Raw genomic sequence first — 17,733 nt, 5'->3', positions numbered from 1 at the left:
TTCAAAGCATACTCAAAAGTAAAAAGGACTGAATCAATAGTTCAAACCTTTTTTTTCGAGGCAATTTTGTGCTTTATGAAACTAAATTGACAGGGCTTTGAATAAAAGACACAAGCATAAAATGACTCATTATAGTAAATCTCATGTGTTGCACGATTACTGGCTGGTACTCAGTGTTTCAGACTTAATGAAGAACGGAAAGGAAGGAAATACAACAAACAACGCTTACTTCTATAGCCCTCAAAATACTGTCAACCAAGATATGGGTGAAACCTTTGTTGTTTGAAGACTCCATGTGTAAATCAACCTGTCTCATCCGTTTTTATTCACTCGCACTTCCTCTTTATGTCTCTCTTTTCTCCTCCGCCCTGTTGCCATCTTCTCTCCACTTTTATTACTCCCGCAGTCTGAATATAAAGATTTTAATACAGGAGGTTAGAAAGTTGATAAAACAATATCATGATTCATGATACATCTTTTAAATATCTATTTAACCAGAGTAAATGTTCAATATGATTAAATCTATCTATCCATCTACACTGAGATATATATATATATATATATATATATATATATATATATATATATATATATATATATATATATATATATATATACTGTATATCTATTTATCTATCTATATACTGTATATCTATCTATATTGTATATCTATACTGTATATATATAATGTATATCCATCTATACTGTATATCCATTTATCTATCTATATACTGTATATCTATTTATCTATCTATATACTGTATATCTATTTATCTATCTATATACTGTATATCTATCTATATACTGTATATCTATTTATCTATCTATATACTGTATATCTATCTATACTGTATATATATATCTATACTTTATATCTATTTATCTATCTATATACTGTATATCTATCTATCCATCTACACTGTATATGTATACTGTATATCTATCTATATTGTATACTGTATATCTATCTATATTGTATACTGTATATCTATCTATATTGTATATCTATACTGTATATATATATATATATATCTATATATATATATATCTATATATATATATATATATATATATATATATATATATATCTATATCTATATATCTATATCTATATCTATATATATATATATATATATATATATATATATATATATATATATATATATATATATATATATATATATATATATATAATGTATATCTATCCATCCATACTGCATATCCATCTATCTACAGCAGTTTCACTGGGGGATGCTCTTTTTCGGAAACAGCCTACACTCACAGTTCTGGTGAAATATACTGACATCAGACTTGCGATCCTGCGATACAGTACCAGGGTATCAGTCCTACATTGTTCCTTGGCTCCAAGACATATGAACTCCAGATCTTTTCAGCTGTCTGACAGTTCACCTGTGTTAAAAAAGACTTGCAGACCCTCTATACAGCGCACCAGCCAGCCACACAACTAAAGAGGCAAAAGAGCAGCAGCTACGAGTCCTCCATCCGTGTTTACACTGCATGCATGTGCCAGTGTGACCAAACTCACCTCTTAGTACAGCGTCCTACACTTAGGCGTGTAAAAACACTACAAAATAGGCCTCTAAATAAGACTATGGGCTGGAGTGGTTCTAATGAAATCGTATCAGTTCCGTCAGAAAATTCAGTCAAAACACATCCAGTGGAGACATCTTTTCCGACTCCGTGTTCATTATTACACGTAGTTTCATCACAGTTGTTTATAAAATTGTGCAAAAAGAAAAGTTACAAATAATAATGTTGCACTTTGAAGGTTCTCTTTCTGTTCAGTTACAGATACAGAAGCATCATAAATGATTGCTTGCGACATATTGCAGAATCGCCTGCATCATTATAGTGAGAAACGTATTGTATTGTGAGTTACATTTAGGATTTCCTTCCAATGTATTGTCTTACAATCTTCTCACATACTGTAGACACATCAGGAGTAAGCATTGCTCAAGGACAGGGATTAAAACACCAACCTACTCCACCACCCGGAACACAGCCACCATGTATCCTATAACTTCCAGTCCTATAGTAGTGTATTGACAGTGTTAGGGAGTAACTAGTTACATGTAACAGAATATTTATTAAAAGGACACAATAAATGTAATTGTAATTAGTTACATAGAAAAAAATACGTTATTAAATTAGAGTTACTTAACAAAATGTTGGTGATTACATCTGAATGTATTCTGTGGTGATATGTGGAATATAATATTCATTATGGTCCATCCTAATTAAACTTTCTTTGAGGAACTTTTAATAAATGTTTGACGGTAATCAGTGGTGAGTACTGTTGCCGGGGTTACACTGCCTGGTTTATGTTTAGGTTTAAAATTTGTTCAAAAAGTAATCAAATGTAATTAGTTACTTTGATGAAGTGCGGAGAGAAAATCTATTCTACGACACAACTATCATACAATTTAAATAACTAAATATAAATGATTCAAATTCATCTCATCATGAAGAGCGTAATAATAAATCCCAAATATTGAATGAGTTGTGGACCCTCGGGTTCGACTGCCAGGTCAATCTGTTAAGAGCGCTTATTAAAATGCATCAGAACAGCAGCTTTGAGTCAATTCAATTGTAGCTGTTGCGCCTGTTCTCACTCAGGGAATGAGTATATGAATTTGACTTATGACATATACATTTTCGATCCATCTTTGACAAGCAGACATGCTCAAATCAATCCAAACCCTGCAGCATGAGCAGCATTCAGTAACAGCCTCGGGAAGGTCTTCCAACGTACTGAGCTTCATGGCACACTCTGAATCTTCCAACAAACACGACTGGATCAGACGCTGATTAAAACCTTAAATAAATCACTGGGGAAGTTTTGACAGTTTGCCCACAAATGACCTAGGTGTCAGCACAACAAACTTGCAGAGCAAAATAAAAGCTCATTACAGGAACCTCAACTCTACTCATTGCTTTCTTTGAGAGTTTCTTTTTGGGGTGTCTGGTAAACATTTGCTTTTTGTGAGCTGAATATAAATTTGCATCATGGCACACAATCAGGCAAGAAAGGCAAAGTTGGCCGCTGATTTTCCGTTCAAAAAACTGCAAACTATAGTGTTAGGTTAGAATGTCAAATCAATAAGTGCCAGGGAGAAGTCTTTGGCCTGGCTGCACTCAGACGGGTCTTTCTCTTCTCTTTTGTCTCACGAGATGTAAGCTCTTTTCAACCCAGTACCTTTATGTTAGGTTGTAATGAAATCTCAGTTGAGTGACTCTATGAAGAGACGACGGCTCGAAATCAACATAAAACACACTTTTTCCAGGATCATTCGTTTTCTGAAGGTCAAATACTTTCCATTATAATGTCCTGAGAAATGCTGAAATAATACAGCTCAGCTGTGTGTGTGTGTGTGTGTGTGTGTGTGTGTGTGTGTGTGTGTGTGTGTGTGTGTGTGTGTGTCTCTCTCTCTTGTGTGACATTACCACCCGTACTTAACAGTATAACTTCTTATACTCAATATCTCGGGACTCTCTTGTGATTTTGATGGAGGATATGTCCTCTGCCCCAATCATTTCCAGATGTCATTGTAATCCATTTACCAGACTAATTTGCAGCTCTTGAAATAAGACCCTTTTTTTTCACTTACTGAATATAACCATTGTAAAATGTGTGAAATATAGGATAATCCAGTGCACCCACTGTAAAAGCCTTATTGCTCTCTTTGGTTTTATGGGATAATTAGGCGTCTGCTGTGAGCTTTGCGTGTTTGAGAAATGAATGAGTGGTTGGAGTCTGAACATCCAAAGAATGACACCAAATTAAGGGTTCATAAACAATAATACAGAATACAAGCATTTATAAAATAATGAATTTGTTTTTAGATTGATTTTTCTTCTATTCTCTTCCCTTTCAATTGTGGCTATAATAATAGGAACCCCGTCAGTGTAGTGGGAGGGCTGCCTTAAGCGAAGGTAAATTAGTATACCACAAACTGTCAACAGAAACTGGTATTGGCAATATCTCAAACGTACGGAAACACATACTGACCAGTTTCAAATAAAGGCTGGAGAAAAATATGGAGGGAAAAAAACACAACATTTCTTACTTCTGTGTCGTGGCTCACATAATAAATGTGTCAAAATGTGTATCTTTTTATTGGCATTTGTCTCCTTCATTAGACTGATGACCGCTTAGGACAGACTGGAATCAGGGGGGAGAGAGGGGTGTGACATGCAACAAAAGGTCCCAAGGCGTTGCGGCTATATGACATGCGCTGTAACCATGCAGCTGACAAGACGCTCATACTTTTTGTCTTTCTCAATGTTACAGCAAGTTAAAGATAATGAACCCCAACACTTTGATGTTACACAGTAAAAGCCTTCCAGAAATGGGACGAGGAGAAAGCAACCTGTATGTTGTATTTTCAATGTCACAGAATAAGAGATGCTTTTAGTTTTACAGCTTTTTTGTTTTGTTTTTGCAGCTATTGTGACCTGTTGCATTTTGGGAAATTGTTTGTACAATGTTCGTGCGGTGTTTGAAATGTTCCTTATTTTCATAATGAAAATAGTGCATCCATGTTGGCAGTCCAAAGCAAGAGGACTTTGTACGTCTTTGACACTTGTACTACTGTCTGCTCAAAATAAATGAAAAGTCATTTTCCACATGAACTAAATTCGCACTGAGCCGTGACTCCTAAACCCGGGTATGAACCGAACTGTGACTTCCGTGTACCGTTACACCCCCACCAGACAAATATTGCTAGAAATGTCGATATCCTTTCTATTAACAGTTGATGTCTGTTCTGTTGTGCTTTGCACAGGCAAGTTGTGGATCAAGTCTAAAATTAAACTTTAGTTAGAGATTACGCTCAGAAATAAAAATATAATATTCTCATTCATAACATTTAAGCAACAACAAACTAGAGCAAATGCTACTGTAAAACATTACATATGCACTGTGTGGACTCTGTCATGGCAAATCATGTAACTGCAAAGAAATATTGTCAATACACCGATTATACTTATCAACCAAATCAGTCGAAATGGTTTTGCGTTTATGTTGCCAAACAGCTAATATATTATTACCTTTATCTCTCACGGCCAATAAGCATCTAATTCAAGATTTACAGTAAGTATGACAGTTGAGAGTCGAAGTGGTTATAAAAGGCAGCATGTTAATGATCGGTAGTAAAGTAATAGTCTCGACTGTGGTCGGAAACTAAAGGACATCATGAAGGATAATGATGGAAGTATAGGCAGTCATTTTGGGAATGACTCAGAATGCTGTTGTCACAAGTGGTTTGTGATGGTCTCTATTGAAAGCACTTACTGCACCAAAAGGGGTGCACAAAAAAATATATTGTTTTCCTTAAAGGGCTGCTGCTGTCAAACAAAACAAACAAAAGCAGGTGAGCTATAAGCCTCATTAATGCAACAGCATAGCTGGTTCACTGGCAGCATGTTCTATAAATGTCTAAGCACTCGGCAGACAAAAGGGTTAAGCACCTCACTCATTTAAACACTAATGAATTGACTCGTCTCAACCTGGCTCCACAAAAGCCTTAAAATTAGAGGCAAAATAAATAAAATCAGGGATAAGAGGCAGCGGTAACTCTGCAGCTTTGAGGAAGCAAAAGGGAGAAACTAAAGGATTACAGAACCACCAGGAGTTTGGTTGATACACAGAAAGGGAAATGGGTAAAACATCTACAGGAGAACCAAACTGCTAAAATAAAGCAAATGACAGCCAGCAGCCTGCAGCCCTTTTCCATGCACGGTTTCATGCTGCGAGGAGGGACAATTTTTTGTTTTTTAATTAGAGCACTTCAAAACACGTACCATAACACTTAGTTTGACTAACTCTCAAAGTTATTTATCCATTTAAATAAGACCATAAACTTTATGTTCATGTTAAGAGGAAACCTGGAACCTGACGATACAGAGTGATGACCATGTAATGTGAATACAATGCAGACTATATTTGGGACGGTTAATGTGGTTGGTGAGAATCTGGAAGAGATCTGTTGCTTTGAGTTACGTTTTATTAAATTATATTTTATAGAAGGTGGACCTAATATTTGGTAAGTCCTTGTACAGAGGGGAGACAAAATGTATGTACTTAACAATATAAGGCAATCCACTAGCACAACACAAACAAAAACTACTAATTCCATCCTTCTGAAACCGTTTCAACAAACATCCTAAGCTTTACAGAGGTTATATGTATCACACAGGTATTGTACTGGACAGAGTTCACTGCACAAGTGTTGCTCTTAGTGTCCACACCGATGTAAATAGCAGAAAGCATGCATCCTACTATTTGAGCTTCTCCCCGTATCCTATGCATTTATGGTCGCTTGCGAGTTGCCTGACAAAATAATAATAAGTAATCTCAAATACTCCAACCATTTAAATATAAATTGTACCCAGGTCTACTGATGCTGTTGCACTGCATGATGAATTGTGCTGAGGCCAGGGAAACATTAACAGTCACTGTGAGAAGGGGCCATCCATTTCACAATGCCAATTGTGTAAAGCTGGTACTGTACCGAGCTGCATGGTGCATTATGGGAATGTTATCATCAGCTCAGGTAGCCCACGTCTTGATTTTGCACAGAGGCATAAGAATGCAGATAGAGCCATATATAGCCAGAAAAATACTGGGACACACAAACCAGGCACACTAGCAAGCACATGCACAGTGTGTAGTCTTAAGGATGCACAGTGCCTCCAAGTGGACTGAGCACGCCATTGCAGTATAGAACAATTCAACCCACTAATTCTCTTATGCCAACAAGAAACAAACACACTTTTGTTTACATAAATGCTATAAAAAGGTTTCTAAAGAGGAGTTTATTGTTGTTTTTGCTTAGAGCCATGATTGCCTCGCCTGTTTACATGTCATTAAGAATGGGCCCCAATTACCCCGCATTGCTTTTTCTCCAGCATCTAATAGCATTAGAGCATACGGATTTGCGTATGCATAAGACCACGAAAGAAGCTTTACCGGCAGAGTCCAAAACTCCAAACTGTCACCGTCATTACAGACCGCGTAGATTACGCAGCATAAAGCCGAAAGCATCTCAAAATTCTGGACACAGGCACTGCTTTGTGACAGGATTATATTTATGGTTTTCCAGGGAAGTGTTTACTCAGTGAACAGGGGAAGAATGAGTAAGAGACAGACAGACAGATGGAAAGAAAATAGGAGAAAAGGGGGGAGGGGGGGACAGAGAGAGCTCAGAGCATCCAATTACAGTAAGTGGGCTCATTTTCTCAAATCAAATAGCTCAGATAAATATCTCAAAGGCAGATTCCCCATAGAGCTGATCTTCACACATCAGCAATCAGTCACTAAGAAGAAGACGCCATTCCTCTTTCTGGATCTACCCTTTTCTTCTTTACTCCTATTCTTCCTCTCTAGCTCCCACTCACTCCACAGTCACAGCCACTTTCCCTCTTTTACAGCAGGCACTATAACTATAATTCCCTTCTTTTCTTTATACAACGGAATTGGAAGATTTTCTTTTCCCATGTTTCGTAGAAAGGTTCACACGAGCCGCAAATCTGAATTCATTCCTTTATCCACAGAGTTCTAGCGGTGTTGGGTTTTGTTGCATTGGCCTGCGGCGGGAAAGATGGCTGCTGCTGATTACACTCACAGGGGACACACATCCTCTAGTAAAACACAAACTAGCAGCCCTGTGGCTGTTTCATTATGGTAGAATAGAACAGAATTGGATTTCAGCTTCACATTTCACCAATCAGTTATTTCAATTACATAATTACAGGATGTACAATAATAATGGTCTAATCTAGTAACTCCAGTCAAGTAATCAGAAGAGCATCTTGTACTTCTGAATCGTTTGTGGTACAATCAATAGAAGATGCTTCTTCTAGGACTGATTACAATTCTGTAATCCGTGTTCTATTATTCTCCAATCATGTAAAGATTCAAGCAGCGTTGTCAAGAATGGAAAAAACTAACATTGCAATATTTATTTCTCTGAGATATGGAAAAATACAGGACTTTTCATCCTTTTGTACGATTTAAAGTTAAATGCATCAATCTGGTGCACTTTGAGAGCAAAATACTGCTTTTATGGGATGTCAAGTACACTTTGCCTTTTTTGAATACATCAAACAAGTGTACCACATGATGACAGATCAACTAATCTGCTACACAAACATGGGCATATACACTCCTTAAGACATGCTGAATGATTTAATGAGATGCACGCGTGCTTGTACTGACAGCACCAATGAATACATACAGATAGTGCCCACCTCTCTTGTCCTTTTTCTTATTGCTTTGGTAGTTGCTAGAGAATCCATTATTGTGAAATAAACATGTTACATTTTCGGGGACTGGAAGCTTGTGTCAACATCACATGGTAAAAGCAGTAAACACATAAAGCGTATTATATCATTTCTAATCCAGCTCATTTTAAGCTCTTTACGCATTCCTGAGATCAGGTGCTGTGGTAGAGGAATACAGAGAACCAAAGCGAAGGCCAGCAATGCTATTAACACACAGTTGGTGGCCAGGTCAGCATTCCTCTCAGGGAGAGAGAGGCCTTGGCATCGAACCGGCAGTGAGAGCTGGCAGAAACCTCTAGACAGTTTTGCTTTCTTATTCAGCCTTTGTTTTGCTCGTTTTTTAATCCCCAATTAACATAAAGGTTGGGAGGAATAATTTAAAAGAAGAACTGATTAATGGACTAAACAAAGTAGTGTGTGTGTGCTAAAAGTAACCAGGTCTACCAGTTATCTCAACAGAGTCAAGAGACAAGGGAAATATAATTTAATGTTATAACAAATAAGACCTGCATTACTTTACACAGCATGTCAAACACTTTGATGGACTAAGTCTAAAAAAAAAGTAACTTTTCTAATCACAGACCAAGGAGATTGAGATTTTAAAATACTGCATCTTTCTTTGTTTTTACATATCAAAGTCCTATTTAATAGGTTAATAGTGATACTATATCGAATGCAAACATAAGCTTTATCAGACCCATGGAATTACTTTTCAGTCAGCCAATATTAAGTACATTATGTTTTATTAATGTATATTGCAGGACTACATTCTGAGTTTTCTGAGCTGGTCTTTTGATGCTTGAGCTCTTGTATGTGGTGCCCGTTGAAATGTTACAAGAAGTCTGTACTGTGATGAAACACATCAATGCTGTATTTACGTAAACTGACATTTATTGCCAAATTGATAAAAAAAAAATCTGTATTTCATGGGTTGAAAATGGCTCAACACATCTTCTGTTTTAAATCAGCCCTGAACCTTGCAGGAAAATGCTGACAGAGTCCATAGGTTGGGACTTATCTATGTCATGATAAATCCCCATCCCCCACCCTTGCCCACATTTTAGAATTTAAATTAAAATTAATTTAAATGTAATGTAAATTATGCAGTAGGTGGAGTTAGGTTTAGTCCTGGGGCGAAGTTACATTTTAACAAAGGTTGTTTGTTTTTTTGCATTGGACACATTTATGTCAAAATAAATCAAAGCCGTAAACTGGGACTCACCATGCTGTTGAGCTCTGAATCATCATAGCTGTCACATGGATGTGTCCCCGACCCCCCAAGGGGCTCAAGACCATCCTCATCCCACATGTAGGTTCCACCTGAGCTGTTGGAGGGCGACAGCTCCACAGAGGAAGCCTGAAGGACATCACCCTGCTCTGAAGACAACAGCAGTGGTCCCTGGGAGTCCTGCATAGGGCTTTCATCTGTATGTCCTACAGAATATATATTTATACACACACACACACACACACACACACACACAGGGCTGAACAACTGACATAATCATTTAGTGGAATATCCTTTTAGTTAAAACATTTTTACCTGCAAGATCCATAGTGTCCCAGTCAATGCTCTCATTGAGAAAGCTGTGTAGCCGGGTTTGAGTAGTGCTGTCAGTTTTCCTGTTGTCAGGCAGGTCCCCATCACTGAACCCATCTCCCACACAGTCAAAGTCATCTAGAAACTCTTCACTGGTGTCACCTCTGTCTAGAGATGAGGCAGAAGATAAGGACATGTCCTCCAGAGTCTCGCCTGCTGTCTGGCCAGAGCTCTTCCTAAGCACACCACTTCCTCCTCCTTTTCCTCCTCCAGAGCTTCCATCACTGTCACTGCGAGACTCTGCTTTGTCAGCCTCACCAGTCTGCTCAATGTCTATTGCTATCCCTACCAGCCCCGCACCTTCAGGGGTAGCTAAAGGTCTGATATCCCCCTTGACCCTACATGGAAAAAGTGGCTTTTGCTGCTTTGTCTGCCCAGACAGAGCTAGCCTGTAACCCAAAGTTGCCCCACTGCTGCTCAATGACTTGTTCAGCACACAACTGGGGAGCAGAGGCTTCCTCAGAGCGCTAGGAGTAGTGGGTGCTGGAGGGATCGAGAGGGTGGGCAGAGAAGAGGCAGCTGAAGAAGTTCTACTGTACTGAAGTCCTCCAAGTCCTCCACCTAGACCTCCTGAACCTCCAAAGCTGCCATTCAGGCCTCCTAGTCCTAAACCCACTCTTCCATTGCTCAGCTGAGGGGGTTTGAGGAAACTACTCCTAGGAGGCCGGAGCTGAGTGTTTGCCAGAGGCTTGGCTAGCTCCACAGCCCGGTTAAAGGAGAAGGACCGTGTCATAGGCTGGCTGGTTGGCGAGGGAATCTGCTTAAAGTGAGTAAAGCTGTTTGAACGCACCATGTTGTCCAGTGCCAAGGTCTTCAGGCTGTCACTTGACTGGGACAGGCTGTCTTGAGAGCTGCTTCTGGGAGAGCTGGAGCCCATCCTTGGACGCACAAGGCGGGATTCTGACCCTGTTCGAGCAGGAATGCTGGAGCCATTAAAGCCCATTTTAGGACCTCCGTTCAGTGGACTTTGGTCTAGCTTGGTCCCTACTTTGGGACTCATCTTCAAGGATTGCTTGGGAATGGCCTTGGGACTGGAGACGGCCACCGTCAAAGCACCTGACCTCCGCATTTTAGGCGTCGCTGGAGAACTATTCTTTACCTCCTTTGCCATTAAAGGAAGCTGTGTCTGAGCCTTGTCTTCAACTCCATCCCCAGGGCTGGTGGGAGTAGTGGGGCTCGAGGGGGTTGTCCCCTCGTCTCTCTTCCATTTCAGGGAAAAAGGAGAGGTACGGATTATGCCATTTGGCCGTGTTCCTGGGAGAGTGGTTTTACCATCCTGTGTAGGGGTGGTTGGCTGTGTGGAACCATTGGACAAGGGGCTAGCACCACCAGTCGAGGAGCGTCCACCGAACGTAGGCAGTCTGGATACCATGGCAGATCTGATGGGTGATTTTTCTTCCATTAGATGCCAACAAAGGCATGGAGGGACATGGAATCACACAACTGTGGAGAAAATTAAAAAAAAAGACAGAAATGACTAGATTTAAGTGTGCACACTGACAAGCAGCCTTATATCTTACTTCAAGTGGTTTATATAGTAGAGAGATTTTTCCTGTTGATGACAAAAAACACTACTGTAAAAGGTTCCATTACAGGTTGAGTGAAAGAAGAAAGTCAAATGTAGTTGAAAAACACACATAAACCTTCACAGTCAGACACACAAGCACACACACAGATAAAAAGTAATAACACTAAGGGTAGCCCCGTCCACCTGCTGCCTTGGTTACATGTCTGTCTCCTTTTCAAAGAGCGCCAACTGTGAGGAGCATTAGGGATTAATCTGGCAAGCTTACATGGTGACTTGAGACCTTGTCACGGCAGGTCTGGCTTTATACTTTCACGTGGTCATGTGAGAGACATAAAGGCTTAATAAGTCTTTGTCTTTATGCAACTGGTACACAGACAGAAATTTTAATCGCACATGGTAAATCTGATGTCTCTTCTTTAAACTATGTACCAAGTACTCTTAACTCTAGCAAAACTGTATAAACCTAAATACAGTGCAGGAAACAGAATAGTATGCTTATTATGATCATTTTGAAACCATGTAATTGTTACATAAAATCTACCAAAACATAGGGGTAAATAAAAAGGAGCAAACAGGATATTCTTAGTAAGAAGTTAATAGAATAATGAGCTTTAATGTTTTTAATGAGTTTCACAGATGACATGACATGACCTGTAGCTGGCACAGGTTTGGGAGAATATGGCACAGACACGCCTGGCAAAGAATGGGCAATTGGATATAGAACGCCTGGGAGACAAGGGGAAACTAGTGCCGGGAAGGAGGCCAGCACACTGAATAGTGAATAAAGGACGTACAGCATGCAAGCCAATGGAGGGAGAACACAGGGCCGTTTCCTGTTACTCATTGTTAAATTCATTCATTTCCAATCAGCCATGTGACAAGTGTACATGTGTTGTTGGTGCACCTGCATGTTACATCCATCTGGCTACTGCTGGAAGATTATGAATAGGAAAGTTACTGATATCCAGATGGCTGGTGCGGTTAGCAGAAAGTGATCCATCTGCATGAGGGAGCAAAGCAGTTGCTACAAACTGTTTGTAGACAGTTGCCCCCGATAGAATCAAATAATATCATTATTAATATTCACAAATACTAATTCATTTTTAAGACATGACTTGTGTAGTGTTGATCCACAGTAGATCAAGCCGTTTCTCCCATGTGACTAGATCCTTTGACAAACTGGCACAAAGGCAGACACTGGAGCAATAATCCACTCAACTTTTGAATCGGTGGGGGAGGGGTGTTGTGTGAAAATGTGGGTCTCCTATTCTGGAGAAAAACTCCACATACCACGCTGCCCCACATTCTCGTGCACAGACACACGTGTCCACAATCAAAAGAGACACACTCATAACGGCCACAGAAGTCAGGCTATGCCACCATCCTAATCTGCTTCATAAACACAAATGCAAAAACACACAGTTACACACAAAATCAGGTCAGCATGTGCAGGCAGGGCAACCAAAGCCTCTTTGCCCCGGGGTGGGGGTGGTGATTTTGTGTGTGTGTGTCTATGTGTGTTTAATGTGTAGCAATTAGATTGGGGGTTTCGCTACTGTGAATGACCTCAGAACCGCTCAAGTTTCATTCACATCCAGCGTGACAGATCACTATAACATAGCAGCAAATCCACACACTGCTGGGGCAAATGTGTATTCATCTGGGTCATCTCACTCATCACCCAAATACAGGAAGATATCCATCTGCCGTGCTGGTGTTTTCTTTGATGTTTTTTTTTTACTTAAGTCCCCATAAAGAAATCCTACATCCACAGCTTCAATTCCTTTCATATTATAGTTTGGTTGTAATTATTGGGCTGCTAAATATACACAGAAGTGTAATAGTCTAATGTTGAGGTCTCAACTTTTGGATATATGACATTGACTTTCTGGCCTTTAAGCTAAATGTAGTTCTAGTGATCTCTACTGCAAAAACATGGTGCCTTGGCATACTGGTTGAGAGATACTGTATTCCACCAATGGCAAAGCAGGAGCCTACTTATGTCACATCATCATAGCAATCTAAGGCTGAGTATTTCCTGTATTGATTTTTCAATGCTGGTACTCTTACAGTGCCAAAGTGTTGGTACCAAGGCCAAAAACAATGATGTTTAAGTGACCTTACATTGCTATGTAATGCATTTTATTATATAAACATTTATTTTACTTTAACAAAAAAAACTTGCCACGTACGTGCATAATGAATAATTGTTATCAACATAAACAACCATACAAGCATTTTGCCATAATAAGCACTTTTCCACCAAATTATTATTCAAAACAAAATATCTTGTCAAATATTCATAAAATAAGTTTCTGACCAAATTTCAGTAAATGACTGGTTCTGTTACACGGTGCTACGGACACAGTAGACACTAGAACAACGACACAGCTCAGCTCAAGAAGAGCACAAATAAACAACAACATCCTTACTGACTGACACACATTCTGAGGTAGGGCAGTAAACCTTGCAGGCCATCTGTAAACCGCTCATACATCTGATGGCCTGCCCCTCCCCCCAGAGTATAGTACTGTAAATAAATATCCCACAGCGTCACTAACATCAAGTACCAAGGCCAACAATGTGCCTCTGCACTGCATATGAAACAAAACCAGAAGCCTTGACAGTGTGGGATGAATAATGTAAAGAAAAGTCCAGGAAGACACAGTCCAACTGAAGTCAGGGTTATATTCATACTTGTATATAGAGTGAGCATATAATGTTACAGGAAAAGCAAATGATGTACACTGCAGTGAAAAACCCTCTACAAGCTTAAGTGCTGTTGATTTCATTTGAAGCTGGTTCAACATTGGAGGTCTACAGAGACAGTTTCAATATTTACGTTTATCTTGGTTTACTGGTCTGAATTCTTCACTCCACTGAGAGTTGTTGAACAGCAAGAAACGGTTTTATCTTGATGTCCAAAACCCTCTCTGTTTTATAGATTTTGTCTGAGTTATGGAACAGATAAACATCCAATATCACCGAGCACATTGTATTTTTTTTTTTCCTAATCAAGAGACACCAAGAATACACGCTATGAAAGGGAAGGCAGCAAGCAAGAGAGGGAATGAAGAGGAATGGACAAAGAGACAGATATATATACTGGTTAATAAAGTTAGGATGGGAGAGTCAGTGGGACTTTTCCCATAGAGAGATCTTCTGCTAGACCTGCAACTGTGATCCCTGTGTGTGAAATGAGCAGGAAAGTGAGATGACATCTTGTCTTACGCTCTGTCATAAAGGGAATGGGAGTTTTCTGTCTGTCTCTCAGTGTGGCTGTTTGGCCTTACTTCATTTCCGACAGAAAGCACCTGGCAGAGATGCGGAAAGGCTGAAAAATCGGCTCTGCAAGAATAAGGTCGTTCATTACTCTTCTGGCTTTCACTTTTGAACTGCTCACACACTACTGAGATTCATTCTTCAGGAGTAACAGCGTAGATGCAGATAGGATGCGACAGGCTATGGCTATGATCTATTGGGTCATTGGGGCTACGCATGAATGGAGGTGCTCTACTACACACAATAAATCCCCAATCCTGCGGTGTATCCCCAGTTCCCAATGCTCATAGTTCCCCATCATTGCAAAGTCTCAGCCCCATCTATCAAAATCAGAATGCCAAGCTACATCAATCTTTCCTCTCTTACCTTTCCTTCATTCAATCTTGAGGAGATTGGAGAGGAGAATTGTATTCAGACAGTGGAAACTCCAGAGGAGGCTACAGAGTAAGGGATGCCTTATATAAAAAAAGATATCCCTTTCTTTCAACACTATTTTAGAAAGAAAACAGTAAACAATATCAACAAATGTAATCAAAACTTGTCACGTGGGTTAACACCATGAGTCCTATACTGGTAGTATTGCATACCAGCTATTGATTACTGTATATTATTGCAGTATACAAATATTTTCCAAAGCATCACTTTCTTTATCTTCATATTTGCATACCCCCGTCATTTATGTATAATCAATTTAGTGCAGTATACAACTTTGAGACAGTTGATCTCTTAGATTTATTCAAAATGACTGTGTTAGCTATTGTTGTACGGATAATGTGTTTAATAGAATAGGTGGGCCACTTCACCTGAAATGAAGACCACCTCTGCTAAAATAGTTTAAAAAGGAAACTTATGAAATTAAATCTTCAGCTAAGAAGAGCAGTAGTATTCCACACAGCACAAGCCATTTATCTAATGAGTCTTGTTTAGTCTTCTACAAATAATGTCCTGGGGGAAACCCTGAAAGTAAAGAACAATCATTGGTGTGCAAAGTTTTACAATCTTAAGATATTACTGGACCTTTTTTTGTCTGCTATAAATAAAAGTTTATTTCAGACACAATTTCTGCCACTTTGTGTGTTTCTAAAGTCTTTAATTTTCCTGAGATAGTATCAGTATTGTTAGGTACTTTAAGTTTCTTTGTCTAAAGCTAAGATGTAAGGTGGCTGAAAACAGATCGAACCATGTTTCATTTAGGAGAGTAATTTTTTGACAAAACATGACATTAAAAGAAAATTGAAAGGTGCAATATATCACATACAAATCTACACAGACCATCTAATGTTTTGTCAGTGGTAGCTTTTCTCTTGTTACTATGTCCTATGTAGAGTAATTGGTAGTTTATACTTACATTTTCAGAATAGCTTCCTAAACACAACAACAGTCTTTGTAACTGCAGAGAATAAAGACCAAAAGCAAAATGTAGCTTCAGCAGGACTCCACAGCTTTCTTGTTAGTTTAAAAGAAAAACATACGTAGGTATATCTGAGCACTTCAAGTCCACATGGACTGTGGTTAAGTTACATAATGAAAATAACTAAAGGGAGATACAGAAGGGAAAGCATGGAGGGAGGGACAGGAAGGTTGGCTGGAGTGAACAAGAAATGACTCTTCTGGCACAAATACGTTCTTGGTATGATGTGGAAGGCAGCTGCAGCTTGATACTTCTCCATAACTCCATCTTTCTTTCTATATCTTGGTGTCCATCTTGGTTAATCTGTCTTTCATGGCGCCAAACCCATCATTATATGGATCAATAGTTATAACCCCTGTCTGAAGAGCTTAGTATGTCATCCAGCTGGCTCCACTCTGAGACATATATAACCACCATCTCAGAGACATTTCACTCTTGTTCCAGTCAGTGAAGACTATCAAAATATCCAAAGGCTTGTTTAACAAACCCAAACAATACAGATCAATTTATAACAAAAAACTATCTGATATGAATGCCTGATGATATTTAATTCAAAGTCTCTGATGTGAGAATGGATAAAAAGGCAAAATAATTACAATCCAACAATAACAGCCCAAATAACTTTCTCAAGTCCTGCTGAATCTAAGTGCAACCTTATTGACATATATTGACAGAGTCCTGTGTCCCAGTGGCGTAATAACTAGACCACTCATCTAGACAGCGCAGTAGTGGGCCACAGCTCTGTCCCTGAAGAGATTAACAGAGTGCCATTAGAGCAGGCTAATAGAATGAGACAGGGAGGAAAGCTACTCTGACGCTAGGCTAATGTGTATTGAGTGAAAGCAATACTGGGCTGAGCTGCACTGATGCTACATGATGCTAATCCAATGAGACAGCATAGAGGGTTTGGCAATGCTGCATACTAACCGTGGTAGATCGAATGGCAGAGACCAACAGAGGAAAGAAGTGGAGAAAGTTAAGGTGTGGCAACCTGCTACATTCACAACTACAGTATGTACATGTTGTAGAATACTAGACCACCACAACACAGACATCACATCACGTTTGTTGCTCACAATGTACCACAGAAAAGTAGATTAGAACACATTACCTTCACTCAGAGAACTTAAATTGACTAGTCCAATCATTTTCATCCAAGAGTCAATCATTAATATAAGAGCTACACCCTGCTAAGTCACTGCACTCTGTTTCCTTCATCATCTAATCTGAAAGTAAGGTAGCACCCAAAAGAGAGTCGAGCACAGGAACAGGAAGACACTCTTCAGAGGTTGATCTGTCTGCTGCCTGGCTCTCTCCTTGCATGTGTGCCTGTGTGTGTGTTATGTGACGTGTGTGGTGTGTGTGTGTGGCAGTGGGTCTGTGGGTGGAGGGAACAGAGCCTTTATGGGTGCGTTCAATATTTGATAGGGCATCTTTTAGGAACCCCACCCAGTGTGCTGTAAGAGGAGAGGAGATGAGAAATTATGTTTTGGGGAAAATGCACTAAAAGAAGCAGAGAAAAACATTTACAAAGAGATTATCTGTAGCAGGAAAAAATCAGATCGATTATCTACGATATGGTACAAAGTCTAAAGACTAATGCCACAT

General features: G+C 39.4%; 1 protein-coding gene across 2 annotated transcripts in view; it reads right to left on the bottom strand.

Annotated features, from left to right (window-relative positions):
* The window catches only part of ccser2a (coiled-coil serine-rich protein 2a), a 48,265-nt gene that overhangs the window by 23,181 nt on the left and 7,351 nt on the right, over positions 1-17,733 (bottom strand). For both annotated transcript variants that reach the window (XM_029449282.1, XM_029449283.1), the window contains exons 2-3: positions 9,848-11,347; positions 9,527-9,738 (exon numbers count right to left, since the gene is read on the bottom strand). In XM_029449282.1, the coding sequence (XP_029305142.1) occupies positions 9,527-9,738; positions 9,848-11,306 (1,671 nt within the window). In that variant the 5' untranslated portion in view covers positions 11,307-11,347. The remainder of the gene's footprint in view (positions 1-9,526; positions 9,739-9,847; positions 11,348-17,733) is intronic.

The sequence above is a fragment of the Cottoperca gobio genome, chromosome 15 (genome assembly GCF_900634415.1).
Source record: "Cottoperca gobio chromosome 15, fCotGob3.1, whole genome shotgun sequence".
NCBI classification, from domain to species: Eukaryota; Metazoa; Chordata; class Actinopteri; order Perciformes; family Bovichtidae; genus Cottoperca; species Cottoperca gobio.
The sequence above is the reverse complement of the archived record's forward strand: the minus strand, read 5'-3'. Positions and strand labels throughout refer to the sequence as shown.